Genomic DNA, 22,543 nt, shown 5'->3' with positions numbered 1-22,543 from the left:
AGCCCAAACCTTTGCTGGACAGAAATAAATGGAGACCCCAGGAGTTCCCTTTGGCCCTGGCCCTTGCAGTCTATAACCGAGCCGACAGCTCCGATCGCTCCTGAGAAAGCAAAAGCTGCTCAGGGATCGCCTTACAATTCTCAGGGGCTCGAATAACCTGATCTTGAACTGATCCCGCACACTGATCCTTTGGTATTGGGTTAGGAACGTGTGAAGGGGCCTGTTGAATGAGCTTGCTGGATATCAACATCCTCGCTCCGTGTTGCTCCAGTCCAGCAGATTGTTTGACTTGATTAGTCTCTGCCCGAGTGTTAGACTACCCAACGCCAAGCCCTGCAGACACCGGTATCAATGTGTCAGAGGGAAAAGTGCTCTCCCAAGTCTCAAGGTGGAGACCATTACCCTGAGTGAGAGCACTGTAAGTTAATAGGATTTGCTCCCGATCAAGAGACTGAGCTATTTCCTGAGGCTGTTACAGGCCGAAGCACAAAAATAAATGTTCCTTTATTCAACACTATTAAGCGCCCGCCCCTCCTTCCCACCCGCCCCAAAAACTCCCCATCGCCAACCACTCTGACCCCACCTATTTCTCCTTGTTGGAATATCTGTTTTTACTGCAGGAGGTTGTGCTCTCACTCTCCTTTTCTCTTGTTTTTTTCCCCTTCTCCCGAGCAGCCAGTAAAAGTAAAAGGTTGGCACTTTTTGTCTAAAGGAGCCATTTGTTCAGGTGAAAATGAAACTTGCGTGGTAAGCAGAGCCGTTGGACAGGGGCAGAGGGGATTCCAGATTAATCATATGGACGATACACCATGAGGATATTCATTGAGGAGTAATTGCCAAGGGGCTTTATGTAATGTATTCTCCCCATGAGGTAAAACCTTGTAGCAGTGAGAAAGGATAATAGAGTAAGAGGATCATATAAAATGTTTGCTGCTCCAACCTTTAACTTGGAGCTTAACCCTGACCTCGGATAGTAATTACAGAGTTAATTGCCTCCTGATCTGAGCTCCATCCAGCTCCACTGCAGATGTCAATTGGGCTTAAGAGCCTCTTTCTGAGGTGCAACAGATCACAGATTGTCTTGTGTAATTTAAAGGAGGGACAATTAGCAGTTTAGGGTCTAGTTAAAGTTTTAGGTGTTAGATTTGAAAGCAGCTAGAGTTGGACAGTAATTTAATATCATCATGGAACTAATGATACACATTATATTGTCAATTAATGTGCTTTTCTTTTTCAAATCCTCACATTTAAGAAGCTGGAGGTGGTGACTGACGTTTGTTTACATTAGAATCCTTGAATGTTTGTTGACTCATCTTTTACTCCACAATTTTGCATGTGTGATTTTGCAATATTGTGATATACCGCAAGTCCATCCATCCATCCATTTTCAATACCGCTTATCCTCATTAGGGTCGCGGGGGCGCTGGAGCCTATCCCAGCTGACATAGGGCGAAGGCAGGGGACACCCTGGACAGGCCGCCAGTCCATCGAGGATACCGCAAGTCAATATTAGAAAATGTCTTATTTATACTATGAAATGGAACTATAAACTATAGTCTTTCCTTGAAAACATATTCATAGATTAAATACGCATACGGTGTTATGATTTCACTTACAGTGCTGTAATGCAGAACATGAATTGTCATAAAACAACTTTTTATATTACACATGTGAAGAGACAGCAGTGCAACACAACTTTATGCTGCATTAAAGATGTATTTGACTTCGATAGTGTGATATACATTTAGATAGTATAAATATACTATTATTAATATTGTGAAATTGTTCTCATCAGCCCGTATAGTAACTTTGGTGTGCATGACAACACAAGATAGAAAATAAAGCACATTAGACAATGTAATAAGCCTAAAAAAAGCAGGCAGGTTTCTTCTGGATTTGTTTAAAACCTTATGGGAGAATAGAACATTTCACCACAGATCTGAGCACAGCTCACTCAGGAAACCTGAATGTCTTCAGTGAGTCAAATAGTTAAGTTGAGCCGGTGCTGCCATAAACCCGGTGGGAGAGCTTGGAATAATCTAGGCGATGTTAATGATGCAATTTATATGTGAGGGGACCGGTGTTTGGCAGACTCTTTCCGTCTGAGCGGGCTGCACAACCCAGCGAGCTCCCAGCACCCCCTGCAAGATGGAGGGGGTGGAGTAGGAGGAGGATGTCAGAGCCCATGTGAAAAGAGGGAGCGAGCGAAGCACTGATAAGAGCCATTACTATTAGTGTCTGTCTGTCACCTGCTGTGCGTCATCCAGCCTTCTCTCTCTCCACATGCGCCCCCATCCCCGTCGATCCATCGCCATCCGTTTTCCTGAGGCACATCACTTCAAATTTGCACTCACCTACACACTTTCCATCCTGCCACAGATATACTCCGTCGGCTTGAAAACTGAGCCAAGCTACACTCTGAAAACTACTGTGAGCTTTGTTTCAAAACACTTGTGAATTAGTGAAGGTGCAGACAGCTGCCAGCATTTATATGATAAACAAAACAGCCAGAGATGAATAACTGAATTGGCACAAGGGGACGCAATATTCTAGACATACCGTTTCTCAGTTTTTCCAAGCAAACAAAGCCTAATTTGGTATTTCATTTATTACTTGGCACAATACTACAGCTCCTTAAACTTATGAACTCGGGAGAAATGAACAATAATTGCAGGCTGTTCTTTATTTTCTTAAGACCTTTTTAACCAAAATATTTAAAGCTGTTTTTCTCAGTTGCTATGCAACACTTCAACCGCAAGAGTGGGAGCATGCTGAGAATGTGCCAAATAAATGCTACTGCCACAGACATTCTGCGGGGAAATATGAGAGCGGGGGTGGGGGTGGTGCACCGTTCGATAATCATATGAAAATGTCGAACCGTTGTGTAAAATGCCGAATCATCCTTTCATTCATCAGTTACTTGACCTGTGTCAATAGAGGATTGCAAGCAATAGTTTGTTTAATGAACCATTGTTTACAGTCTGAAAGGCTCACATTCCACAGTCATGAATTGTATTCATCGCCTGTGCACCAAACGTACACACGCCTGCTTTTAAGTGCAGAATACAGCGACGTGGCAGGCAAACCTCAGTGTCCTGTACAAAATACCATTTGCTAATTTGACATGAGAATGCTGCCAGATATGTAGACTACTGTCTGTTTAACAAGTCCTTTTAGATTTCACTCAGAGCTCGCCTCGAGCCCGGGCAACTGTGCAACAGCCAAGCGAAAAAGCAGGCAAGCCAATGGTGCTGCCTTTCTTCCTGAGCCTGGAACCAAGGACTTAAAGCAAGGACACGTTATGCAAGATATCACATTGAATTCGGCTGCCAGCCTCTGAGGCCAGATGATACACATTGAGTGAGTCTGTCTCTCGAGCCCTCAATGTTAATCAACACGCTTTCCAATGCATACTTATGAGTTACAATCTACTCCCCACGTCTTCCCTTTGGCAGTTTAAATTAAGTCGCAAATTTGACGGCAAATTAACTTCAACAGGGACGGCAGTTCGTCACCTTTGCAGCAATCTGTGCCATTTCTCGCCGGGGCAACGCGGTCCTCGTGCATCCGAGAGGAACACTAAAATCAAACAAATTATTTTCGTGTGAAAGTCAAAACGAAACTGAAGAAAGAGGGCGCCACGTGGCGGGGGCCGTCAGCTGTTAACAAATCCCTCTGATGACAAGGCCTTGCATAATCGCCCAGTCAACCTTTATCTATGTGATCACAGAGCTTGAGATTTAATGCATGCTGGTATTAGCTTTGACATACAGTCACAATACAGTTGAGGTGGGAGGAACACATGCTCAGGCAGTGTGTGTGTACGTACGTGTGTGTGTGTGTGTGTAGAGAGGAGGTGGATGTGGAACCAACAGAGATCTCCCCACTTCATCATTGAGTAAATGGCACCACAGACGTGAGCTGCGACTTCACAGCTGCCTCATGGCGGGTGACATTGAAGCCCACGCATGAACACATCGCTCATCAAAGCGAATGAGGCGTTCTTTGCTTCCGCTGCTTGTGCCGAGGAAAAACAATGGCAGCCCCCCTCAAGTGCACACTTGCACACCTGGAATGTCTAGAATGAGCGGCGATGGGAATGAAAAGGGGGGGTGGGTGGTGAGCGTGGGGGGGGGGGTCCATTTGGTTTCCTGCATCTCTCACGAGAAACTTAACAGACTGTAACCTTCCACTGCTTGGTAATGGGAAGGAAACTGCAAGACCCCGGCGCCATTAAAACGTCTCAGGACGGGTGCTAACAGTGGTTCAGCAATTAACCTGTCTTAAAACAAATAAGAGGCTTTTGCATTAACAACAGGCACATACTTGAGAGGGTTGATTTCTGCAGCGTGAAACTCAAACGCCCACCAGGGTTCAGGTTTTAATCGGTCATTAGTGTGCTCATTTCAGCACGGCTGCACCGAGATCTATGAACTACAAGTTCACTCAATGTGATCAAAACCCAAAAAACCAAAGAGCCAAAGCTCTTATGCCAGAAGCTAAATGGCCCACCATCGAACGTCTCCCCTCAAAAGTCTCTTCAGACAAATAATATTTCTCCTAAAAACTAATTGTGAAGCGTGAGAAGAATGAAAGTAAAAAACATTGTGAATGCCCTCTTTTAGCATATAAGCACATCCTCCTGCAAGTTCAGTCACATAGTTTGAACACAAAAGCTCCACTCTTTCTCCTTAACTGTCCTCTTTTCTCTAAGTGGAACCAGACGTAGGCATTTCTTCATTTAGCCCATTCAAATGGAGGAGAGTTGCTCCAGTTCTTTATTTATTTAACAAAACGAGCTTTAAAAGCCAAACATTAGGTCATGGAATATTTCCACCCCGAGAAATAAGTCAATTAGACATCAAACCCAGTTTAAGTATTCCCCTACAAAATACGAGCTGGTGAGGAACTTTTTTGGAAGTCAAGTAGTGCTGTGGGATTGTTCTGTTTTTTAAATACAACTTACAACAGTGTGGTGCACATGCGTTTCCAATTAAGCTCTCAGAGCCAACATGCAGGCCTGGGCCCCATTCACCCCTTCAACGATTGACCAAGTCGGAGGAAATGTTAAACAGGCATCAGAACTAAAACAGAAAAACGGCAGATTTTTTGGTCAAAAGCCTTTACTTTCTAAACAATAATTAAGACATCACAGTGACTTGATGATATGGACTGCAAACAAAGCACACACTCTAAATAAAGGAGCGGGGAACATACTTAATCAGAACTTTTTTGTGACGCGTTCACAGCTTGGGCACTTAGACACAGCAATTTGTCCCTTTGGTGAATGGGTACAAAGCCTGCTTACAGTGCAAAGTAATAAAATATGTCAATGCAGTTGATTTGTGAGGACCATAATGAGAATGCACGGTTTACACGAGGCACTCAGAGTAGGATCTACTTCCCTGGCAGCGGCAATAACTCCCTATGAGCCTGTCTCTGCTCAGACTTCACTCTCTTGGCCCTAAGGAGCTGTTGGAGGACTTTGATGTTCTGTCTAAATGAATTGACTGTGCTTCTTGATACAGCCCTCCGGTCAAATGACTCGCCCCACCGATTCTGTCACCTGTGATAAACACCATGCATGCTCGGCGGTACCAAATTCTGGGTCACATGCTCAGAAATGCCACCATTTTTTTTCCTCCAACTTTGTAAATGACTGAAAAAAGAAATATATATATATATACGATTGTTGTTTCCCGCCTTGCCCTATCTGAGGAGACGCCCTTTGATGTGTGAGGCTGTATGTGAGCAAGCAACGCTGGGCTGGTTTGTGTTACCTTACAGCCCTGCAACATCCAGTAGTTGAGCCTTTATGTTGGATGCCCCTTCAGGGCATGATGTTTGTTAGAGCCTGGGCGAGGGCAACAACCTCCAACCCACTTCCATCACTGCTTTTTTCCCCCTTCTTAAGAATCAGAGCCAGACAGCTCTGCATGCAAGCCTGCAATGTCCCTGACTTGATCCAGACTAAATCGAATGCTTATTTAGGAGCATTGGTGCACAGATGGGCATGTACAATTGTCTCGATATGTCTATCTTGGGACTTCTTGTTTGTCACGATGTGCGCTATGAATATGGATAAGTAGTGACAGGGGCCACAATGCATGAAAAGGAAAAGAAAAGTAATGTCTCAGTGCTAAAGATAGCGTGGAGTGCAACCAATCGACGACAAGCAAACACTGCAACGGATGATTTCGATCAAAGAGCGGGGCAGAGACGGTGGTTAAAGGGAAACAATACTTATCCGTCTAAGCTTCAGCTTGGTCAATTCTCATTTGACTAAATCCAATTACCATTGATTCTGCATCTTCTTAAAGCCGAGGTTTAGGTTTTCCTTGATAGTGCAGAAATCTTAGCTCGATGAAGCGGCAGTATTTAACCTATTACAGCCTCCGATGAAGCGGTTAGGTTTTGGAGGAAAGTACGGGTTCTACTGGCAAAGGCATTGATCCTCCCACACCCTGGGTTTTCCCAGCGTGTGCAGCGATTCCTGTGCAAAGCCTCTGAACACTTCTCTCTCTCCTCCAGCAGCGGTGGTGCTCCTGAGCAAACCTGCCCTGGATCGAGCATCTCATTTAGTCACTGGGGCCCTTTGATGTGGATTCAGTGCTGCAGTGCATATCATTCGTGTTTGAAGGTTCAGCTTCCACAATACAGTGGGGTTTGAAGTTTCACATATTGCAAGTGCTACAATGTGATAATCTGGGAGCCGGTTATGCATTATACATTTTTCATAAAAGAACACCATCACCTGAAAGTGGAATGAGGAAAAGTCAGCGCTTCAAGGTATATATTGACAGAAAGTGTTTCTGAGACTTCTGGGTGTGGGACGAAAACACTCTTGTTATCATGAGCAGTTCAGAATCAGCTCTATATCTTCTCTCTGAAGGGGGTAAATATCCAAATAAACAGAGCAGAATGAAATTTGACTGGGGTCTGCCATGCCATTATGAGACCAATTTAGTCGACTGAACGCTTCTCACGAGGCACAGAGGCCATGACGGCTCTTTCTCCTGCAAGGGCCTACAATAAAAATCTCCTTCTCCATCTGATTCCATGAAGGGGTTGATACGCAACTTGGAGCACTTTCTTCAGTGTCTTACTAAATAAAACGTGAAAAATCCTTGTCATGCTCCATGTCTTATTAATAACTGAGGCAGACTTAAATATACTGCTTCAGCTAGTGTAATGACAAGAAACAAAGAAATAATCTCAATTTTCAAAGTTGGAAGTAAAGTAAGCCCACCAGCTGTTTTCTTGTTTTTAAGCTACATCTAGCACACAAGATTTAATAAATAGGGGAGAAAATCAAGTTGGCAATCAATGTCTGTGAGTGACGGAGGTTTATGTAAACAATTCTGTTGACGATAATTAAAGAGTTTTTTTAAAGGATGCTTACTGTCTCCAGGGCCTGCCTGCTTTCTTTTCCCTCTCTCTGTATCCATCGTGTGAAATACACACAAACGTAAAAAAAATAAGAAAACACACACACAACTACGAACTCTACACATTGCACTGACAAGTACAAACAAAAAGCCCACACACAAGAAAGAGACGCCGCTTTCACAAGCATCCGCCTCTCAATTAGCTTCTGTGCTCATTTCTCCTTGGAAGAGAATTATTTTTCAGCTGGGTGCTTTTTCTTTGTTTATTGTAAGCAGACCAAAGCCTTATCAGCAGCTAATCACTGCATGTCAAATTCACAGACTTAGTGCAGTCACTTAAAAAAAAAAAAAAAAAAAAGGATTCAGTGAATAGTCTTCTCAGGTTCAGATCGCACTTCTTTTTTTTAATTTTTTTTTAGATGCTCAAATCTGTCGAACAGCCAGGGAGACGATGAGCATTTGTTTGATATAATTCCTTGTGACAGGTTAATTGCATCTACTTGTAATTTGCTCTAATTGATGTTTGATATGTCTCAGGAAATTAGGCCAACTAGATAAGACTGCAATTATTATGAATCCTCCTCGCCTTTCTCTTCCCGCAGCAGGTCTGATGAATTCACTTCACCTAAAACTGTAATGTGTCAACATGCTGTGCAGCTATGCTCTGTATTCCCAGGATGACAAACCGGCGGTTATGAGCATATCGGCACGCATTCAAAACGCGTTCCGGCACACTGCAGAGAAAGACTAACCTGAGCAATTTTGACAGAGTTCTGGGTCGAACCGCCGGCATGGTATTCAACTTTGTTCCTCTTGACAATTTCGTCAAACCTGAAAGCAATAAGTACAAGACGTGTTACAAAAAACAACATTCACCACCAAATGAATAATACCAGACCTGATAAAGGCTTAGTGTAAACACCAGAAATAACCAGCTGTGACATTGGCAGCCGACAGGTTTAACAACACCGTAGGAGTGAGGAGAAATTGCGTTTCATAAGAACCACAAATTAGTCAATACAAAATGCATTACGACAGGTTACACAGGTTACAAGTTGAGGAGCAGCTGTGATTATAGATAATTAAATCTAGTACAGACATGTGTGGTCTCCAGAGACTGGATCCTAATGACTTTGAGGATCCATATTTTTATCACCATCATGTCAGATATTCTGCGTGTTCACTACAGGATACATAAAACTAATTTCAGTCCATGGTCTATTTTAACCAGTTATTCATGCCTTCGCCAACTATTTCAACCGCTATCTGTCAGTTTTGTAAGGGAGCCAGTGGAGGAAAAAAATGCTGGTGATCCAGTCTGTTCTAGCTCATTTTCCCTCATGTGTTATGACTTAAGAAAAGGTGAAAGAAAATGTATGGTTGTTGTTGTAATACTCACTCTGACCACAGGGGGCTAAAGTGCACCACAATCTAAATAAGACTTAAGGCATTCATGTTTTTCTTCCATGCATTCTAAACACATGGTACACACATATATTGTGTGTTAGCAAGTTAGCAAGTTAAATCTCACCTGAAACTAAATATGAATGCTTTTAGTCCTTTTTTAGTCTTATTTAGAATATTAGGGAATTGGTGCACTTCAGTCTCTTGTGGCCAAAATGAGTATTACAACATGTTAAACAGTTTATTTATTTTTTCCTCTAACAATCTAAATAATGTATCCATTGCTTTTAGGTAAGTATTTCATATCATTTATACATTCCCCTCAGCTGACTATTTTAAACACATATCCATTAGTTTAAGGCAACTATTCATCTTTTATGAATTACTTTTAGTAACCTGTTTAGACCTCTCTGCTTCCCACACACTCAATCCCACACTCAAAAATCAAGTGTTACAGCTCACCACCATTTTTTTTTTGAGCTACTCTACAAACTTAAAACATAGTCTGGCACCTGCAGAAGAACCGCCTTGTTGGGAATCAATGGGTTCAAGTTCCATCCATTTTTTATTTGCTGTCCTCCAGTAAAGAAGACACCAGCATGCCAACTTAAAAGTGGCATAGTTTCTTTTCTATTTTTGCCATTCTTTAACTGACATTCCAGCTGCGTGCTGGTAATTCAAATAACTAAACTAAATTTGTGAAATGGGATTGAAAAGAGGCAGTTAGTGTTTAAATGCCAACTTAATCAAAGCAAAAAAAGGAACATTGTCTATACACAGTTGTAGTTAGCCAAAGAGTCTTAAAGCAAGATGAGCAGAGAACGTTATTTCTGAAGGAAATCAAACTGCCTCAAAGGGATGCATGCATTAAAAATAAACTATTCATCAGCATATTATCTTTCCAAATATGCAGTCCTTTTGTATTTCATAGCTTGTGTTTTAGGAGCAATTACAGTTTCATTGTGTGCAAAAATCTCATAGCCGGATAACTTGTTTAGAGACCACATCTGATTAAATGTTTGATGTATGAACCATAGAGTAGAGTTTAGAGATGAGTGTAACAGACTAAACACAATGAGTCAAGAAAACAGACATGAAATTGGGGAATGGGGAGTAAACAATTGCTGAGTTTTCAAACATAAACCCCAGGAACTCTCTTGGGTCTCCAGTGAAATACTGAAGGCAGTTCTATCATTTTTGTATTTTCCCATCATACTTCCATTTCAAACATCAATAGCTTCAATGCGTATTCGTAACGTGATGCAAAGCTGGGCTCTGCGGCGAGATAGAGTCTTTATCTGGGGAGCTGAGAATATGAATAATGTGTATTCTCGACATTGTTCACACAAACCGCCTCCCAGGGGGCTGGCTATATAAATGTGTCCACCCTGCTCAGGAAATTGACCTAACTGCAGTTAAGATGATGTGCCAAATAAGGAGGTCTCTCAACTGTCAATTTGTAAGTGCATCAAGGGAAACAATCCAATGACATAGTAAATAGTTCAAGGTGCACCACACCGTTGCCTTTAGTGTTATGTGTGATTCCATCTAAAAAATTAACTCTGTGAAAGCGTTTTTTTTTAGTAAATGGTGGAGCGTAGTCCCCGGGGGGAAAGGCTGTGCGACAGAGTGCCAATTCATTCCCTGTTGAAGGCTAAAACAACATTTTGGGAGAAGTCCACTTCTCAGGGAGCAAACTTGAATTTTGAAACTTGAACCTGGAAATATGTTATGTGTATTGTACGTAGTCACTGCAGACATGAGTAATATGTATGCAAAGTGCATCATGGCTTACCAACATATGTCAGCCAGAGGTGTTCAATACTTCAGCACAACCTGCTTTAACAAGGCATGGCCGAATTTTGAGCGAGTGTGAAAGTAACCTTTACTGCTTCAAAGAAAGTCTGCATATCATGTCTCAAGGCAAGGGGTCTACCCAGGGCAAAATGTTCCTAATAAAGAAAGAAAAAAAAAACTTTCCATGCAAGTGGAAAATATGCTAACCGGGGGAAAAAAAATCCTTCCTGAGACACCTGTTATGACTCCTTGACAAAGGAAGAATTTGAGCACTGTGGGTGTTTATAACACGAAGGCAGCCGAGGGACTCCAGAACCCATTTCAAATAGACACACAGCTTCTGAGGATTTCAGCTTCTTTTCTTTCTATTTTTTTCTCCCTTCCTAGAAGTATTTGCTCCACCTTTCAGTGCAGACAGCATGGGGCCTTGCTCTTGGACGCCTCGAAAATCCCATCCGAAAAGGAGCAGCTGCCTCGAGACCTTTACACCCTCAAACATCATGTGATCCCGTAGTAGTGACACCGTAAACGGCCCCCGTGGCCATTTAGGAAGAGAAAATCCCTTTCCATCTACTGCAGTCTGAGCTCACTCGGTGATGGGAGGGAGCAGAGGAAAATAAATTGTTTTGAACAAAATGTCCTCAGCCAGTAACCTGCTGGTGTTGTTCAATGGTAGAGCAATTCCAACTATGCCATGCATTCCAACAATGTACTGCGTTATATAACACATGCTTGACAAGAGGCTGCCCCTGACACTCTGATTAAATACCATACTTAACTAAAAGGCACTGTGCTATTTTTCAATTTCATACCTTCAAATTTGAGACTAATAGAAGCACTTATTTATTCATCTTCAATCAAATTAGGGAAATTAGGATACTGAATGCAATGTTTGTATTCAGAGGATATTAGAGTCCTCCTCGAATACTAATACCTCTACTTCTCCCCGGCTTAACACATTCAAATTGTTGGGGCAGATCACACAAGTCAGGAACATCGTGATGTTTACATTCCTGGGCATGGAGCCCCCACCGACGTCTCCCATCAAGGGAAATATGAGAGCTTCCACTACGAGTGTTCTCTGCCCCGAGTGACTCGTGGGTTCCTCTCTCACCTCCCCAAAAAAAACGATTATTTACATGAGGCAATAATTCAAGATTTTCTCCTCTAAGTCCCTACATGGAGGGCAAGGCGAGCCCATTTACCCAATCCCTCTTCATTCGCCTTTGATGTTAGCCTATCTCGATAAGACCGGATGAGTGCCCTAAAATCCCCGTCGAGTGTTTCACAGGAAGAACAAGTCTCTGTTAATCAATGGCTAGATTGGATCTGGATCCTCGGGAGTGGTCTGCCTGAAAGTCCTCCCGAGTGTTTGAGTGCACACCAGGGTAATTCATCGCTAATGATCACCGCGGCACCCACTCTCCTGCGTTCAGCCTTATTTAATTGCCTCGTTCACGTTTAAACAGCTTACAAATCACATGGACAGGCAGGGAAACATGATCAAACAGCCCCTATCACTAATCAGGGGAGGGCACGGGAAGAAGTGAGAGGACTGGGGCTTCTTTGCGGCTCTCCTTGGGGATTAGGAAGGAGGAGGGTTGTACAGGAACACTAAATTGTCTCTGCTTCAGCCGTAGCAGCCAGGTACATTCAAACAGGCAGGCCCATCTTTCTCTCTCTCTCTGACAGAAGCAGAGAGGGGACCGTACAGCTAAAAGGCTTTGGTAATCCCAATTTCAACACAGGCATCTGGAGTGCAGACAGGTTCCACCATTGATTAGATTCCCCCAATCAGTGTGTGCATCCTACACCAGCCTTCCTTGGTAGTCTGGAGGCAGTACAAGGCCTGATGCACAGTAATTGTTTCCATAGGTCAGGCGGTGGAAAAACAGCTTGGGGACGTGATGAAAGGGAGATGGAAAGGGTGAGGAATATTGTTGTTTCCCCCCCCCCAATTAAATTGTTTGTCAAACCCTTCACAAAGGGTTACGCAGTTTATCTGTTTAAAATCAATACTCTTGTCTCAGTGTGAAAGCTTGTCCCGACACAAGACAGGTCCATTAATTATTCTGTTCTGCACGCTATCGCCGGGCTGCTCAAGGTTGAGCCTTATCTTTTCTTATTTCAAATCAATAATTATCTTCTACCTTGCTCGCAACTCCCCCTCAGAAATAGATGTGCTTTTCACTCAATGCCTGTAGAGTGTCTCTCTCTCTCTCTCTCTCTCTCGCTCTCTGTGTGTAGCAACTGGTGAAGAACGCAGAATGAATAGGACATTCTTATCAGAGGAACATTAGGACAGGATGGTAATAGATGGCGAAGAATGGGACGCATAAAAGTACTGAACATAAATGAGTCATGATTCAAACAGTGAGCGAGGCTTTGTTCCCATCCTCTGACATCTTCTCATACAGTAAGGGATGAATGTTGATTTACACAAAAGCAGAATGATATCGCCATCCTTCAGGTATCTCAATCCGTCGGCTTAAATCCCCGTTCAGCGGAGAAAAACTGCCTTGAGATCCCTCGGGGCAAACAACTAAACAAAAAACAAACCGACTTCAGCCGCTATGAGCCTCTTTGCATTGTAGACTGGATGCACAATTAATGACGGCACAATTACATGGTCATAATGAGTGAGTAATTGCATTGGAATGCAGAAACAACAAATGTACATCCCTTTAATAATCAGCCGATCCTGCCGCAGCACAGCAGCCCATTTGTTGGCATTAGCTGAGGACTGCTGTTTGTACTTAATTAGGCTGCACTCAAGGATTAGGCGTGGGGGCAAAATCTGGTCATGGAGGATGAGTTCATATTTCCTCTTAAAATGTCACAGGTTTTTGGCTTCGCGCTGCAGAGGGTGGCGTTGTTTGTCACAGTACTGTGTGGATGTGGGAGAGGGAGTGCGAGTGTGTGTGAGAGGACATAAAAGAGAGAGAGAGAGAGAGAGGGACACATTGGGGAGAGAGTGGGAAGACAGAGCGTATAAGCAAAGATGGGCTTCTGGTGTTCTCTTGAGGATTGAGATTTGAAGCCGAAGCACAAAGCCGTTGAGACATTCCCCTTATCTAGGAGGTTGATACCAGGATCTTGGTGATTCAGAGCACTCCGTGTGAATAATTCCACCAATACCCCCTACTGTGGGGACCATATGGCCCAGTGTGAACTTTAAACACACGGGGAGTGTTGCTGTTCACCCGTCAGGCCTCCCATCTCTACCCCCGCACAGGCTAGGTGTAGAGAAATGATCAGCTCAGATAGTATACTAACTAGCCTACATGTGTTCGGGCTGCTGCCATCATTGGCTTTTCCTGTGTGGCTGCTGGGGATCAAAGATGACTAAAAATAGCCCTGAGCATGCTTTTCTGAACATGCAGTATGTATTGGCTGTGACGCCCACATTTTAATTATAAAACGCTCTTTAAAAAAAAGGGGGAGTTGGAGGGAGAGGAGGGGTGGGGCGGGTGGGCAACATGCACAGAGATGTGGATTATGTTTGTTACACTCCCTTTGACTTGTGATCTTTCCTTCTGGCACCACCTGCTGGCAGTCACCTACAACAAGAGGCAGGCATTTGCAGCTCCAGCGAGGAGTCTTAATTATGATTGCATCAGCCATCTCTCATGATGCAGCATGAATGCTTTAAACGCAGAGAGCTATCCCCGCGCCTCACAGGGTGGTAACCTATGTCATCATAAAGCAACGGCAGAACAAGAAATGGGGTGTTGATTATTTGTTAAGTTCCCATGTTATATAATTCAAAAGGTCTCGATCCACATTTCTCACAGTTGAGTACAGGTCTGGTGAGCATGTCAGATTCATGCAAGCGCCCCAAATCGGCAGATTCATGCATATCAATAAAACATCAAGAGCAGCACAGTCAGCGGCTGAACATGTTTCTGATGTCTCAATTACACGTTGAGTGCCATTAATCTCTGCTCACTCTCTTTTGCTCAGAGGTCACCTGATGGATGCAGGCCTGTGACCTTTGCCCTCAGTGGCAGGGGGAGCCCGATGTTCTGACCCCCCAGCGGGCCGGCGGAGGTGAGTTTAAGTACTGTAGTACAGCACTCAGCAACAGACAAGGGAGCTGGGAAGTAAAAGAAAAGGGAGGGGGGGAGGGGGTTGTAATGTGTCTACACACTCAGTCAAGCACGCATGCATCCAGTGAAGTGGCACCATGGCAGGCACATGCAGCTTCTGCACGCATGCTTGCATGTGAGTACACACACACAAGGAGCAGTGTTTCTCCTCCTGACACACCAGAATAGCTCCGCCGGGGTTTCTAGTGCTCACAGCTCGCTTCGTTATATATAAAAAGCAGAAAAAACAGAGGTAGAGTCAAGTGTGTTTACAGAGCAGATTCTGACTGACACACACACACACACGTTAGTGTTTAGCATGTACTCAGTGTGAGAGGCCTTTGTTGTTTTCCTCCCAGTAAGCAGATTGAGCTGCATGGCAGCAGCAGGGGTGTTTAAGATGTACACAGACAGCAGGGTGTGTGAGTGGAGAGGCACCTCCACTGATCTCCTGTGTCGTGTGATGATGTGTGTGTGATGTGTGTCTCAATCCAGTGCTGAGCCCCCTGAGTCAGCCCTGTCAGTGATATGAGTCTCTCTCTCTCTCTCTCTCTCTCTCTCTCTCTCTCTCTCTCTCTCTCTCTCTCTCTCTCTCTCTCTCTCTCTCTCTCTCTCTCTCTCTCTCTCTCTCTCTCTCTCTCTCTCTCTCTCTCTCTCTCTCTCTCTCTCTCTCTCTCTCTCTCTCTCTCTCTCTCTCTCTCTCTCTCTCTCTCTCTCTCTCTCTCTCTCTCTCTCTCTCTCTCTCTCTCTCTCTCTCTCTCTCTCTCTCTCTCTCTCTCTCTCTCTCTCTCTCTCTCTCTCTCTCTCCCCTTCGCCATCCGGAATGCTAATAACAGCCAGCCACTAACGCTGCATCCCTGAATTATTCATTCAGCAGAGGGTCACACGGCATAATGAGGAGTTTACTCTCATTCTGGATGCGATTGTGACGCTGCTAATCTGCATTTAGCACAGAGAAAGAGAGAAAAGGAGGGAGACGTGGGGGAGAAAGCAGGAGGAGGAGGGAGGATGAGCACTGATGAACTTAATTGCTGTGAGCAAACAACCTCTGAAAAGAGTCACGCCATCATCCAGAGATGAGAACGTAAACAATTAATTATCATCGGACAGAGGGAGTCATAAAACAAATGTTGGAACGTGACTAATATCCAGGAGCCGGCTGTTTTTTTTTCTTCCCGTTTCAGAGGTGACAATACACTCACTGTAACAATGACTCACTCATTTGACACACTAATAATCATTAGCTCTAATATGATACGGTTAACAAGTCCGAGAGGGTTTGTGTGAATGGTATATTATGCAATGCTGCATGTTCCTAACAACCTGTAAAGCCCAGTTATCCAGAAATAAAAGATCCATTTGCCCATATTCTAATGGTATGCAGAAAGAGGCGTGTTTTCATTGACATGTTTCCTACAGAGAGTCCTTGGGGTACAGACAGCAGGCTACTGTTGCCCCCTGCTGGACATAAAGGGATGTTAGAATACATTATCAACCGACTGCTACCAACATCAATATTTTCAAGGCCTACAATCAAAGACAAAACAGAATGAACTTTAAGAGACAAAACCAGTGAACAACATAACTTTACTTAGACTAAACCGTGATGTTACTTGTCCGATCATCCGACAGAACGATTATGAATACCCCACCATACAAGTTATAAAGTCCATTAAACTTACATTTTAAACCACGGGATGGCAGCAGTGATCAATGACAATAGGCATTTTCCAGAGCAGACATTTTTGACTTGCCACCAGGAGCCTGGATCCAGCTCACCTAACTGGAATGCAGTCAGTTTTATTGTTATCAATTGCACCTTGCCTGCTATGGCAATGTATGATGTGAATGTCACCCTCTGCGTTATAGAATGATCGATGTCTAGGCAGGCAGAAAGGAAGTGAAAGTGTTGGTTTCCTCTCACACCCAAACACCTGAAGAATCCTCTACAGCCACTACTGAAAACAAACCTTTTCAACTGCAGCTCAAAGAACTGTGGAAGTATCATCTAAAAAAAAAAAGAAGAAACACACAAAAAAACACAGTACAGTACAAGCCCTGTGCAAACCAACCACGGTAAACAATGTGTAAAATACGAGCATTGAGAAGCAGCAGCTGCCTTGTTTGAAACAATGAGATTATCGGTATGCAATTCTGGCAATGCTCGATTGTACTGCATGAGTTATGATTTTACTTTAGTTGTACGTTAGTATCTCTTTCTTTTCATGTGTGCCTTTATTAAAACCGGAGAACGTATAGATACAGACAGGAAACATGGGGAAAGGGAGGGAGGGGGGGAGAGAGGGAGGGATGAAATACAACACACATCAGGGCCGGAAACAAACCACTGTGATTTTAAGCATCTAAACATCCAAACCACCAGCTAACCAAGAAACCACAGAAGTTAGTGTGCTCAGCAGAGCAGATAGTTGTTTTATTAAGGCTGCAACTGTTTATTTTCATTAACAATTTACTGCATCTCTTGATTATTTCTTCAATTAATAATACCATGGGGACGTTATTATAATATCCATCCATCCATCCATCCATTTTCAATACCGCTTATCCTCATTAGGGTCGCGGGGGCGCTGGAGCCTATCCCAGCTGACATAGGGCGAAGGCAGGGGACACCCTGGACAGGCCGCCAGTCCATCGAGGGCACATGTAGGGACATACAACCATTCACTCTCACATTCACACCTATGGGCAATTTAGAGATCAATTAACCTGCAGCATGTCTTTGGACTGTGGGAGGAAGCCGGAGAGCCCGGAGAGAACCCACGCTGCCACGGGGAGAACATGCAAACTCCACACAGAAGGACCGCTCCGACCGGGAATTGAACCCACGGCCCTCTTGCTGTGAGGCGACAGTGCTAGCCACTACACCACCGTGCAGCCAAGTTATTATAATATATTAAATATAAATATAATATATATTAAAATATTTCCTCTTTTCCAGCCAACAGTCGCGATTATAAAGATAATCAATGTATAAGCGGATTCATATTTGAGAAGCTGTGACCAGCACATTCTTGGCATTTTTACTTGACAAATGACAAAATCGTGTTCAAGCCACTTTCTGTGGGTCAACTAATCAATGCTGCATAGCATTTTTAATTAAAATTGGAATTCAACTGTAACTTGTAAACCATTTTGAGAAATGAAAAGGCATCAAGAGTCACAGTTGAGGGTTATTCAGGGGAAGAAAAAAAACACTAAGTCCCCAGCCAGTACTAACAGGGATGTTGATGGTTTCTACAGCAGGCAATTCCTCCGCCACAACAGGATTATATGGGCTCTGCTGTGACTAGATAATTGAATTCAGGCATGGCCACAGTGCACTGCATCCAATGATCTCTCTCCCACCAGGGTGATGGGGAGAAAAAATGAATTGCGTTACACTCTGTAGATTCAGAAGCACAACAATAGTGGTAGTTGACTAGGCTTGTAAGTCTATTGTGGCCTTTTAAGTAATGATGTTATTTATTAAAACGATGCAGTGAAGTTCTTCTTTGTCCACGGACCAATGACCTTGTGAATGACCTCTATGTAGTAGTAGCCCAACATCCTCAATAGGAATACTGTGGCTCCTATCACAGCATCTGAAGTTTTCATAACCTGTACAGCTATAAAATAATAGATCATGTGAGAGAGAAAAATATATATCACATGTACATTTAGAAATGAGGGCGAGGGTACTGGTGTGTGTGGTATTGGAGGGGACATGCATTGAAATGCATTGTACTGGGAATAAACCACCAAAGCCGCATGTTAATCCTGCCCTGACCTTGTGCAGAATGGAGGCAACGGTGTCTGTGGAGCTAAAGATAACACCACTGCCTTTTGTGCCGGAGGAGAACAACACTGCTGATGATGCTGCTTTGTGCTGCTGCTGCTGCCCAAGGTCACATGTGTCCCTTTGTCAAGTGACAAGACCTGACAAGGTAGCCTAATGTAAGGTACAGACGATCGCATGTACTGATCTGTCTTTTTCTGTTTATTGTTTGTGTGTTACTCCTTTATGATTTTACAATTACCGCACTGTGATTTGCTTTGAATTTACACACGAGACAGTGAAACAGATGCTTCTCAGGTGAGAAACTGTTCGACTTGCGCTCTGCTAGAATTAGACGTGATCAAACTAGAAAGAGAGCACACACTTTGGCCAGGGCTGCATAAATAATCCTCTCAATTTGCCGTTTCAACAACAGAGAATGTTTACAGCCGTTTAATTTACATCTGGGTCCAGATATGCATTAAAAAGTACAAGCAGCGACGTATAATCGTGGGACATGAAACATTTTTTTCAGTTCATGAGTAAATTGTGAAAATGTTCAGAAATGTGCCACCAGACATTTCTTTCACCAAACTTTGAAACAACTTAATAATCTGCTACTAAGCATACAAACACAAATAAACACATCCTCTTTGGCAGCCATAAAAGCCAAGGCTTTCATATTTCATGTTATCAACATCAACATGTGAATTTGACAGCTTTAAGCCTTTTTATTTTATTTTAAGTCAAATGAGTGGTCCTGATAGTATAAGTGTCCTGACAAAGATGTTATGTCATGCTACATTTTGATTGGATTTCAACCCCAGACCAGCACTATGAATTTGGGGTTTAGAAAGTGAAAGAGCAGCGTTTCTACTGCAGAGGTGCCCTTGAGCAAAGTACTAAAGTGCTCAAGTGGAGCTCCTCAGCGGCAAGCCAATAGGAGTTGGTTCGTTCCAACAGATAAGACTTTGGCTGTACTGAACCGCTTAGAGGTGTGAATTACACGCCATGTTTGGTAAGCTCCATCATGAGCAAAATGAACAAGAGAAGCTCTGGAATCCGTGAATCCACATGTCACAAATAAAATTCATTAATTACTGATACCACGGCTTACAACTCTGAACAAAACACATGTTGCTGTGTATGAAGTGTGAAACGTTGGCAGTTAGTCCAGATAGCCTTGTGTCTTTTGCCACCAAGGCAATAATAAAAGATCATTAAATCAATGTTTTCATCATCCAAAGAAATGTTTACATATCCGGAATATGGAATATGTGACAATTGTTGTGAATGTGAGGATTCTTCAACACAGATCACCATCATCTTACTTACAGATGATGAGCGTTGTATGTCTGCATAGAAGTCAGTAATTCAGGCTTCTGTTTTAATTTCAGTCTTTCTGTTGTTTACAGTCTACGTTTACCTCGAGGTATATTTTAAAACGAGCGTAGTGCTATGTTCAGGGACAATCAACCACATTTTCAAGTAAGAATATAATATTACTGTTGGATTAAATAATAATTCATTGGAAAGCAGTTAAACATGCAGTACACATATATATGTAAATCTACTACTTATCCCAAAGCTGTAGTAAATAGAGGCATCTTGGTATAGTTGGCTCAAACTCAGTATGGGAAAGAAATGTGTGTGTGTGTGTGTGTCAAGTTACGAGGCTCCCAGTTACAGAGGGTTGATTTATAACTTGGCTATTTTGAGCACAGCTCAGTGACAAGATGGTTGTAGTGGGTATGAATGACCGGTGTATCCCTTATTTGGTTCCATGTCATTTTTAACACTTTGTGTTACACTACTGAAACATGTGGTGTCCCAGTGAAGCTTTGACTCACAAGGCCTTGTGTTTGTCTTCAGCGAGGATCTGGTCATTAAGCTTCAGTCCGAACCTTTAGAAAAGATTACGAAAGGAAAATATGTAAACGTCAGTGCGCTTTGGTCAGATGCTGTACAGAAATATGAAGATGTCAGCGAAAAACAAACCAACAGCTGTTTAGACTTACTTGTCAAGGAAATCTTTGTCCACAACAGCTGAAATGTCAAGCAAGGGATTTCCCATCCCAAAGAGTGTGTTTTCACTGTGGGGGGACAAAAACGTATTGTATTATGCAGACTCCCACTCGCCAGTTTTGCACCAACAGAGTACACAAACAATCTATTGGAAAGCAGAAAATCATCTGTTTCTGATTTGTTGAAGTCACTGAAACTTTAATGAGGGGTGGACCTGGAGATAAGTCAAATGAAAAGGAACATCTTTGATGTGATGTTTCAATGTTCTCATGTACAGACACGTGAAGCGTGTGCCATTCATTCATAATGCATGCTTATTAATGCTGTAAAGCATTTTACCTACATGACCCTTTCATCAAGACTTGTTCAACAGCTAGAAATCACAGTGGTATAAGTATAGAGAGTTTTCATATACCAGGTTACCCAACTTTCACAAAACACAAGACCAAAACGTATTGAATATTCGGTTAAGATCACATGAAGAAATAATTGTTCTCCATTTTGGCTTTTACATGATTTTGCAAGAAGACCTAGACTCATTGAAGCCATCTCAACTTAATACGTCAACCTAAAAGGTCTGACAGACAGTGTTTTCAACCAACCCATTGAAAGACTGGCAATGCTGTGAGCACTTTTTTTTTAAAAAGGCAATCATTAAAGCTGAGTTGTTCACTGTGGACACACAGGAGCATGTTGTCATTTGGATCTTACCTTGGGGTTGGCATTATGTCACAAAACTCAGCAGCTTAACCTGATGATTAAATGGTCAACAGATTCCTCCTCTCTGTCAGAGCAATGTGCTTTTTGATTACAGGAACTGCAGCTGCACCATGATCAACAGTGACTGGTTGGTGGAGGACGTGGGCGGGCCTTAGTATCTTCGAGGCATACGATTGGCTAAACATGGTCCAATTATTGTAAAGCTTTCTATGCTGCGTTTGGTGCCAATGGGAAAGATGGGGCACCCTGTTGCAAACACCAGCGATAAAATAAGAAAAGAAAGAAAAGAAGACATTATAAGTCATTTATAATGTTTTGAACCATACTCAATATGTGTTTATTCGGATATAAATACATAACTGTTTGAGTTACATATAGAAAATAAAGCTTTAGCTGTAAAGCATTTCATAAACAAGCTTTAAACAGCAGCAGAAGAACACATTAGTCATTTTATTTTAGTTTACTTGCTGTTCTATATCTTGCATACAAACTCCCACACGCTGTCTAACTGTGCCAGACCGCCTGGGACCAAAACATCACAAATAATAGTTTGAAACTTTGTATCTACTTCTACCTCTCCTGCACACCTGTCTCATAAAATAGATGTGTGCAGTGTTCTTCTGCTCTTCTGTATCTAAATTGTGAATTAAATGCAATCTAAAAGGGAATAATAACAATTTATAACCCTATGGCTATGTGTTTTACATTTTTTTGGTGGGGTGGCACTTACATTTGGAACATGGATTATGGATTAAATGAATATATATGCATTTATATTAGCCTTGGAGTGATTGTAGTAATTATTATTAAAGTATTTATGGAATTAATGGTAGTGTGATATCATATATATATATATATATATATATATATATATATATATATATATATATATATATATATGCATTTTTGCTATCGTAACATCAAGGACTACAATATAATATTATAATAATATAAAGTGGTATTGGGCTACATTGTGCCATCCTCCATGTGTGTTGTTGTGAGGGACTAAATGTCCTTCCTCTTATGACGTTGCAATATTTTGCTTACTATTACTATAAGTGACAATGTTAAAAACAAGCACATGTTTATTTGTATATTCCCTTTTCCAGGTCGCGCCCTACAAATAGAGTTTAAATGCTCATTGTGTGTTGCACTAAATTACCTTTCCCTGCTTACATTACAAACTCCTTTGCCCAAACCTGTCAGAACCTGAGATGCTCTTGCAGTTCAGGGTGCAGGACTAGCGCTATGCCAACTTGAATTACTCAGCAAGTGCCCCAAAATAACACAAGTGTTGCTAATAACAATAACTATAGCTCTGTCCTATTCAAGTGTCCCCGTCAGCT

At 42.5% G+C, this 22,543-nt stretch overlaps 1 protein-coding gene across 4 annotated transcripts in view; it reads right to left on the bottom strand.

The window, feature by feature from the left end:
- The window catches only part of adkb (adenosine kinase b), a 95,888-nt gene that overhangs the window by 72,067 nt on the left and 1,278 nt on the right, over positions 1-22,543 (bottom strand). For 3 of the 4 annotated variants that reach the window (XM_034558229.1, XM_034558231.1, XM_034558230.1), the window contains 3 exons: positions 20,471-20,545; positions 20,303-20,356; positions 8,141-8,219 (listed from right to left, as the gene is read on the bottom strand). In XM_034558229.1, coding sequence (XP_034414120.1) covers positions 8,141-8,219; positions 20,303-20,356; positions 20,471-20,545 — 208 coding nt within the window. Of the gene's footprint in view, positions 1-8,140; positions 8,220-20,302; positions 20,357-20,470; positions 20,546-21,188; positions 21,311-22,543 lie in introns of those variants that run through there. The other variant, XM_034558232.1, reaches the window with a different exon arrangement.

Source organism: Cyclopterus lumpus, chromosome 19 (assembly GCF_009769545.1).
Source record: "Cyclopterus lumpus isolate fCycLum1 chromosome 19, fCycLum1.pri, whole genome shotgun sequence".
NCBI classification, from domain to species: domain Eukaryota; kingdom Metazoa; phylum Chordata; class Actinopteri; order Perciformes; family Cyclopteridae; genus Cyclopterus; species Cyclopterus lumpus.
This window is presented reverse-complemented; position numbering and strand designations above follow the sequence as displayed.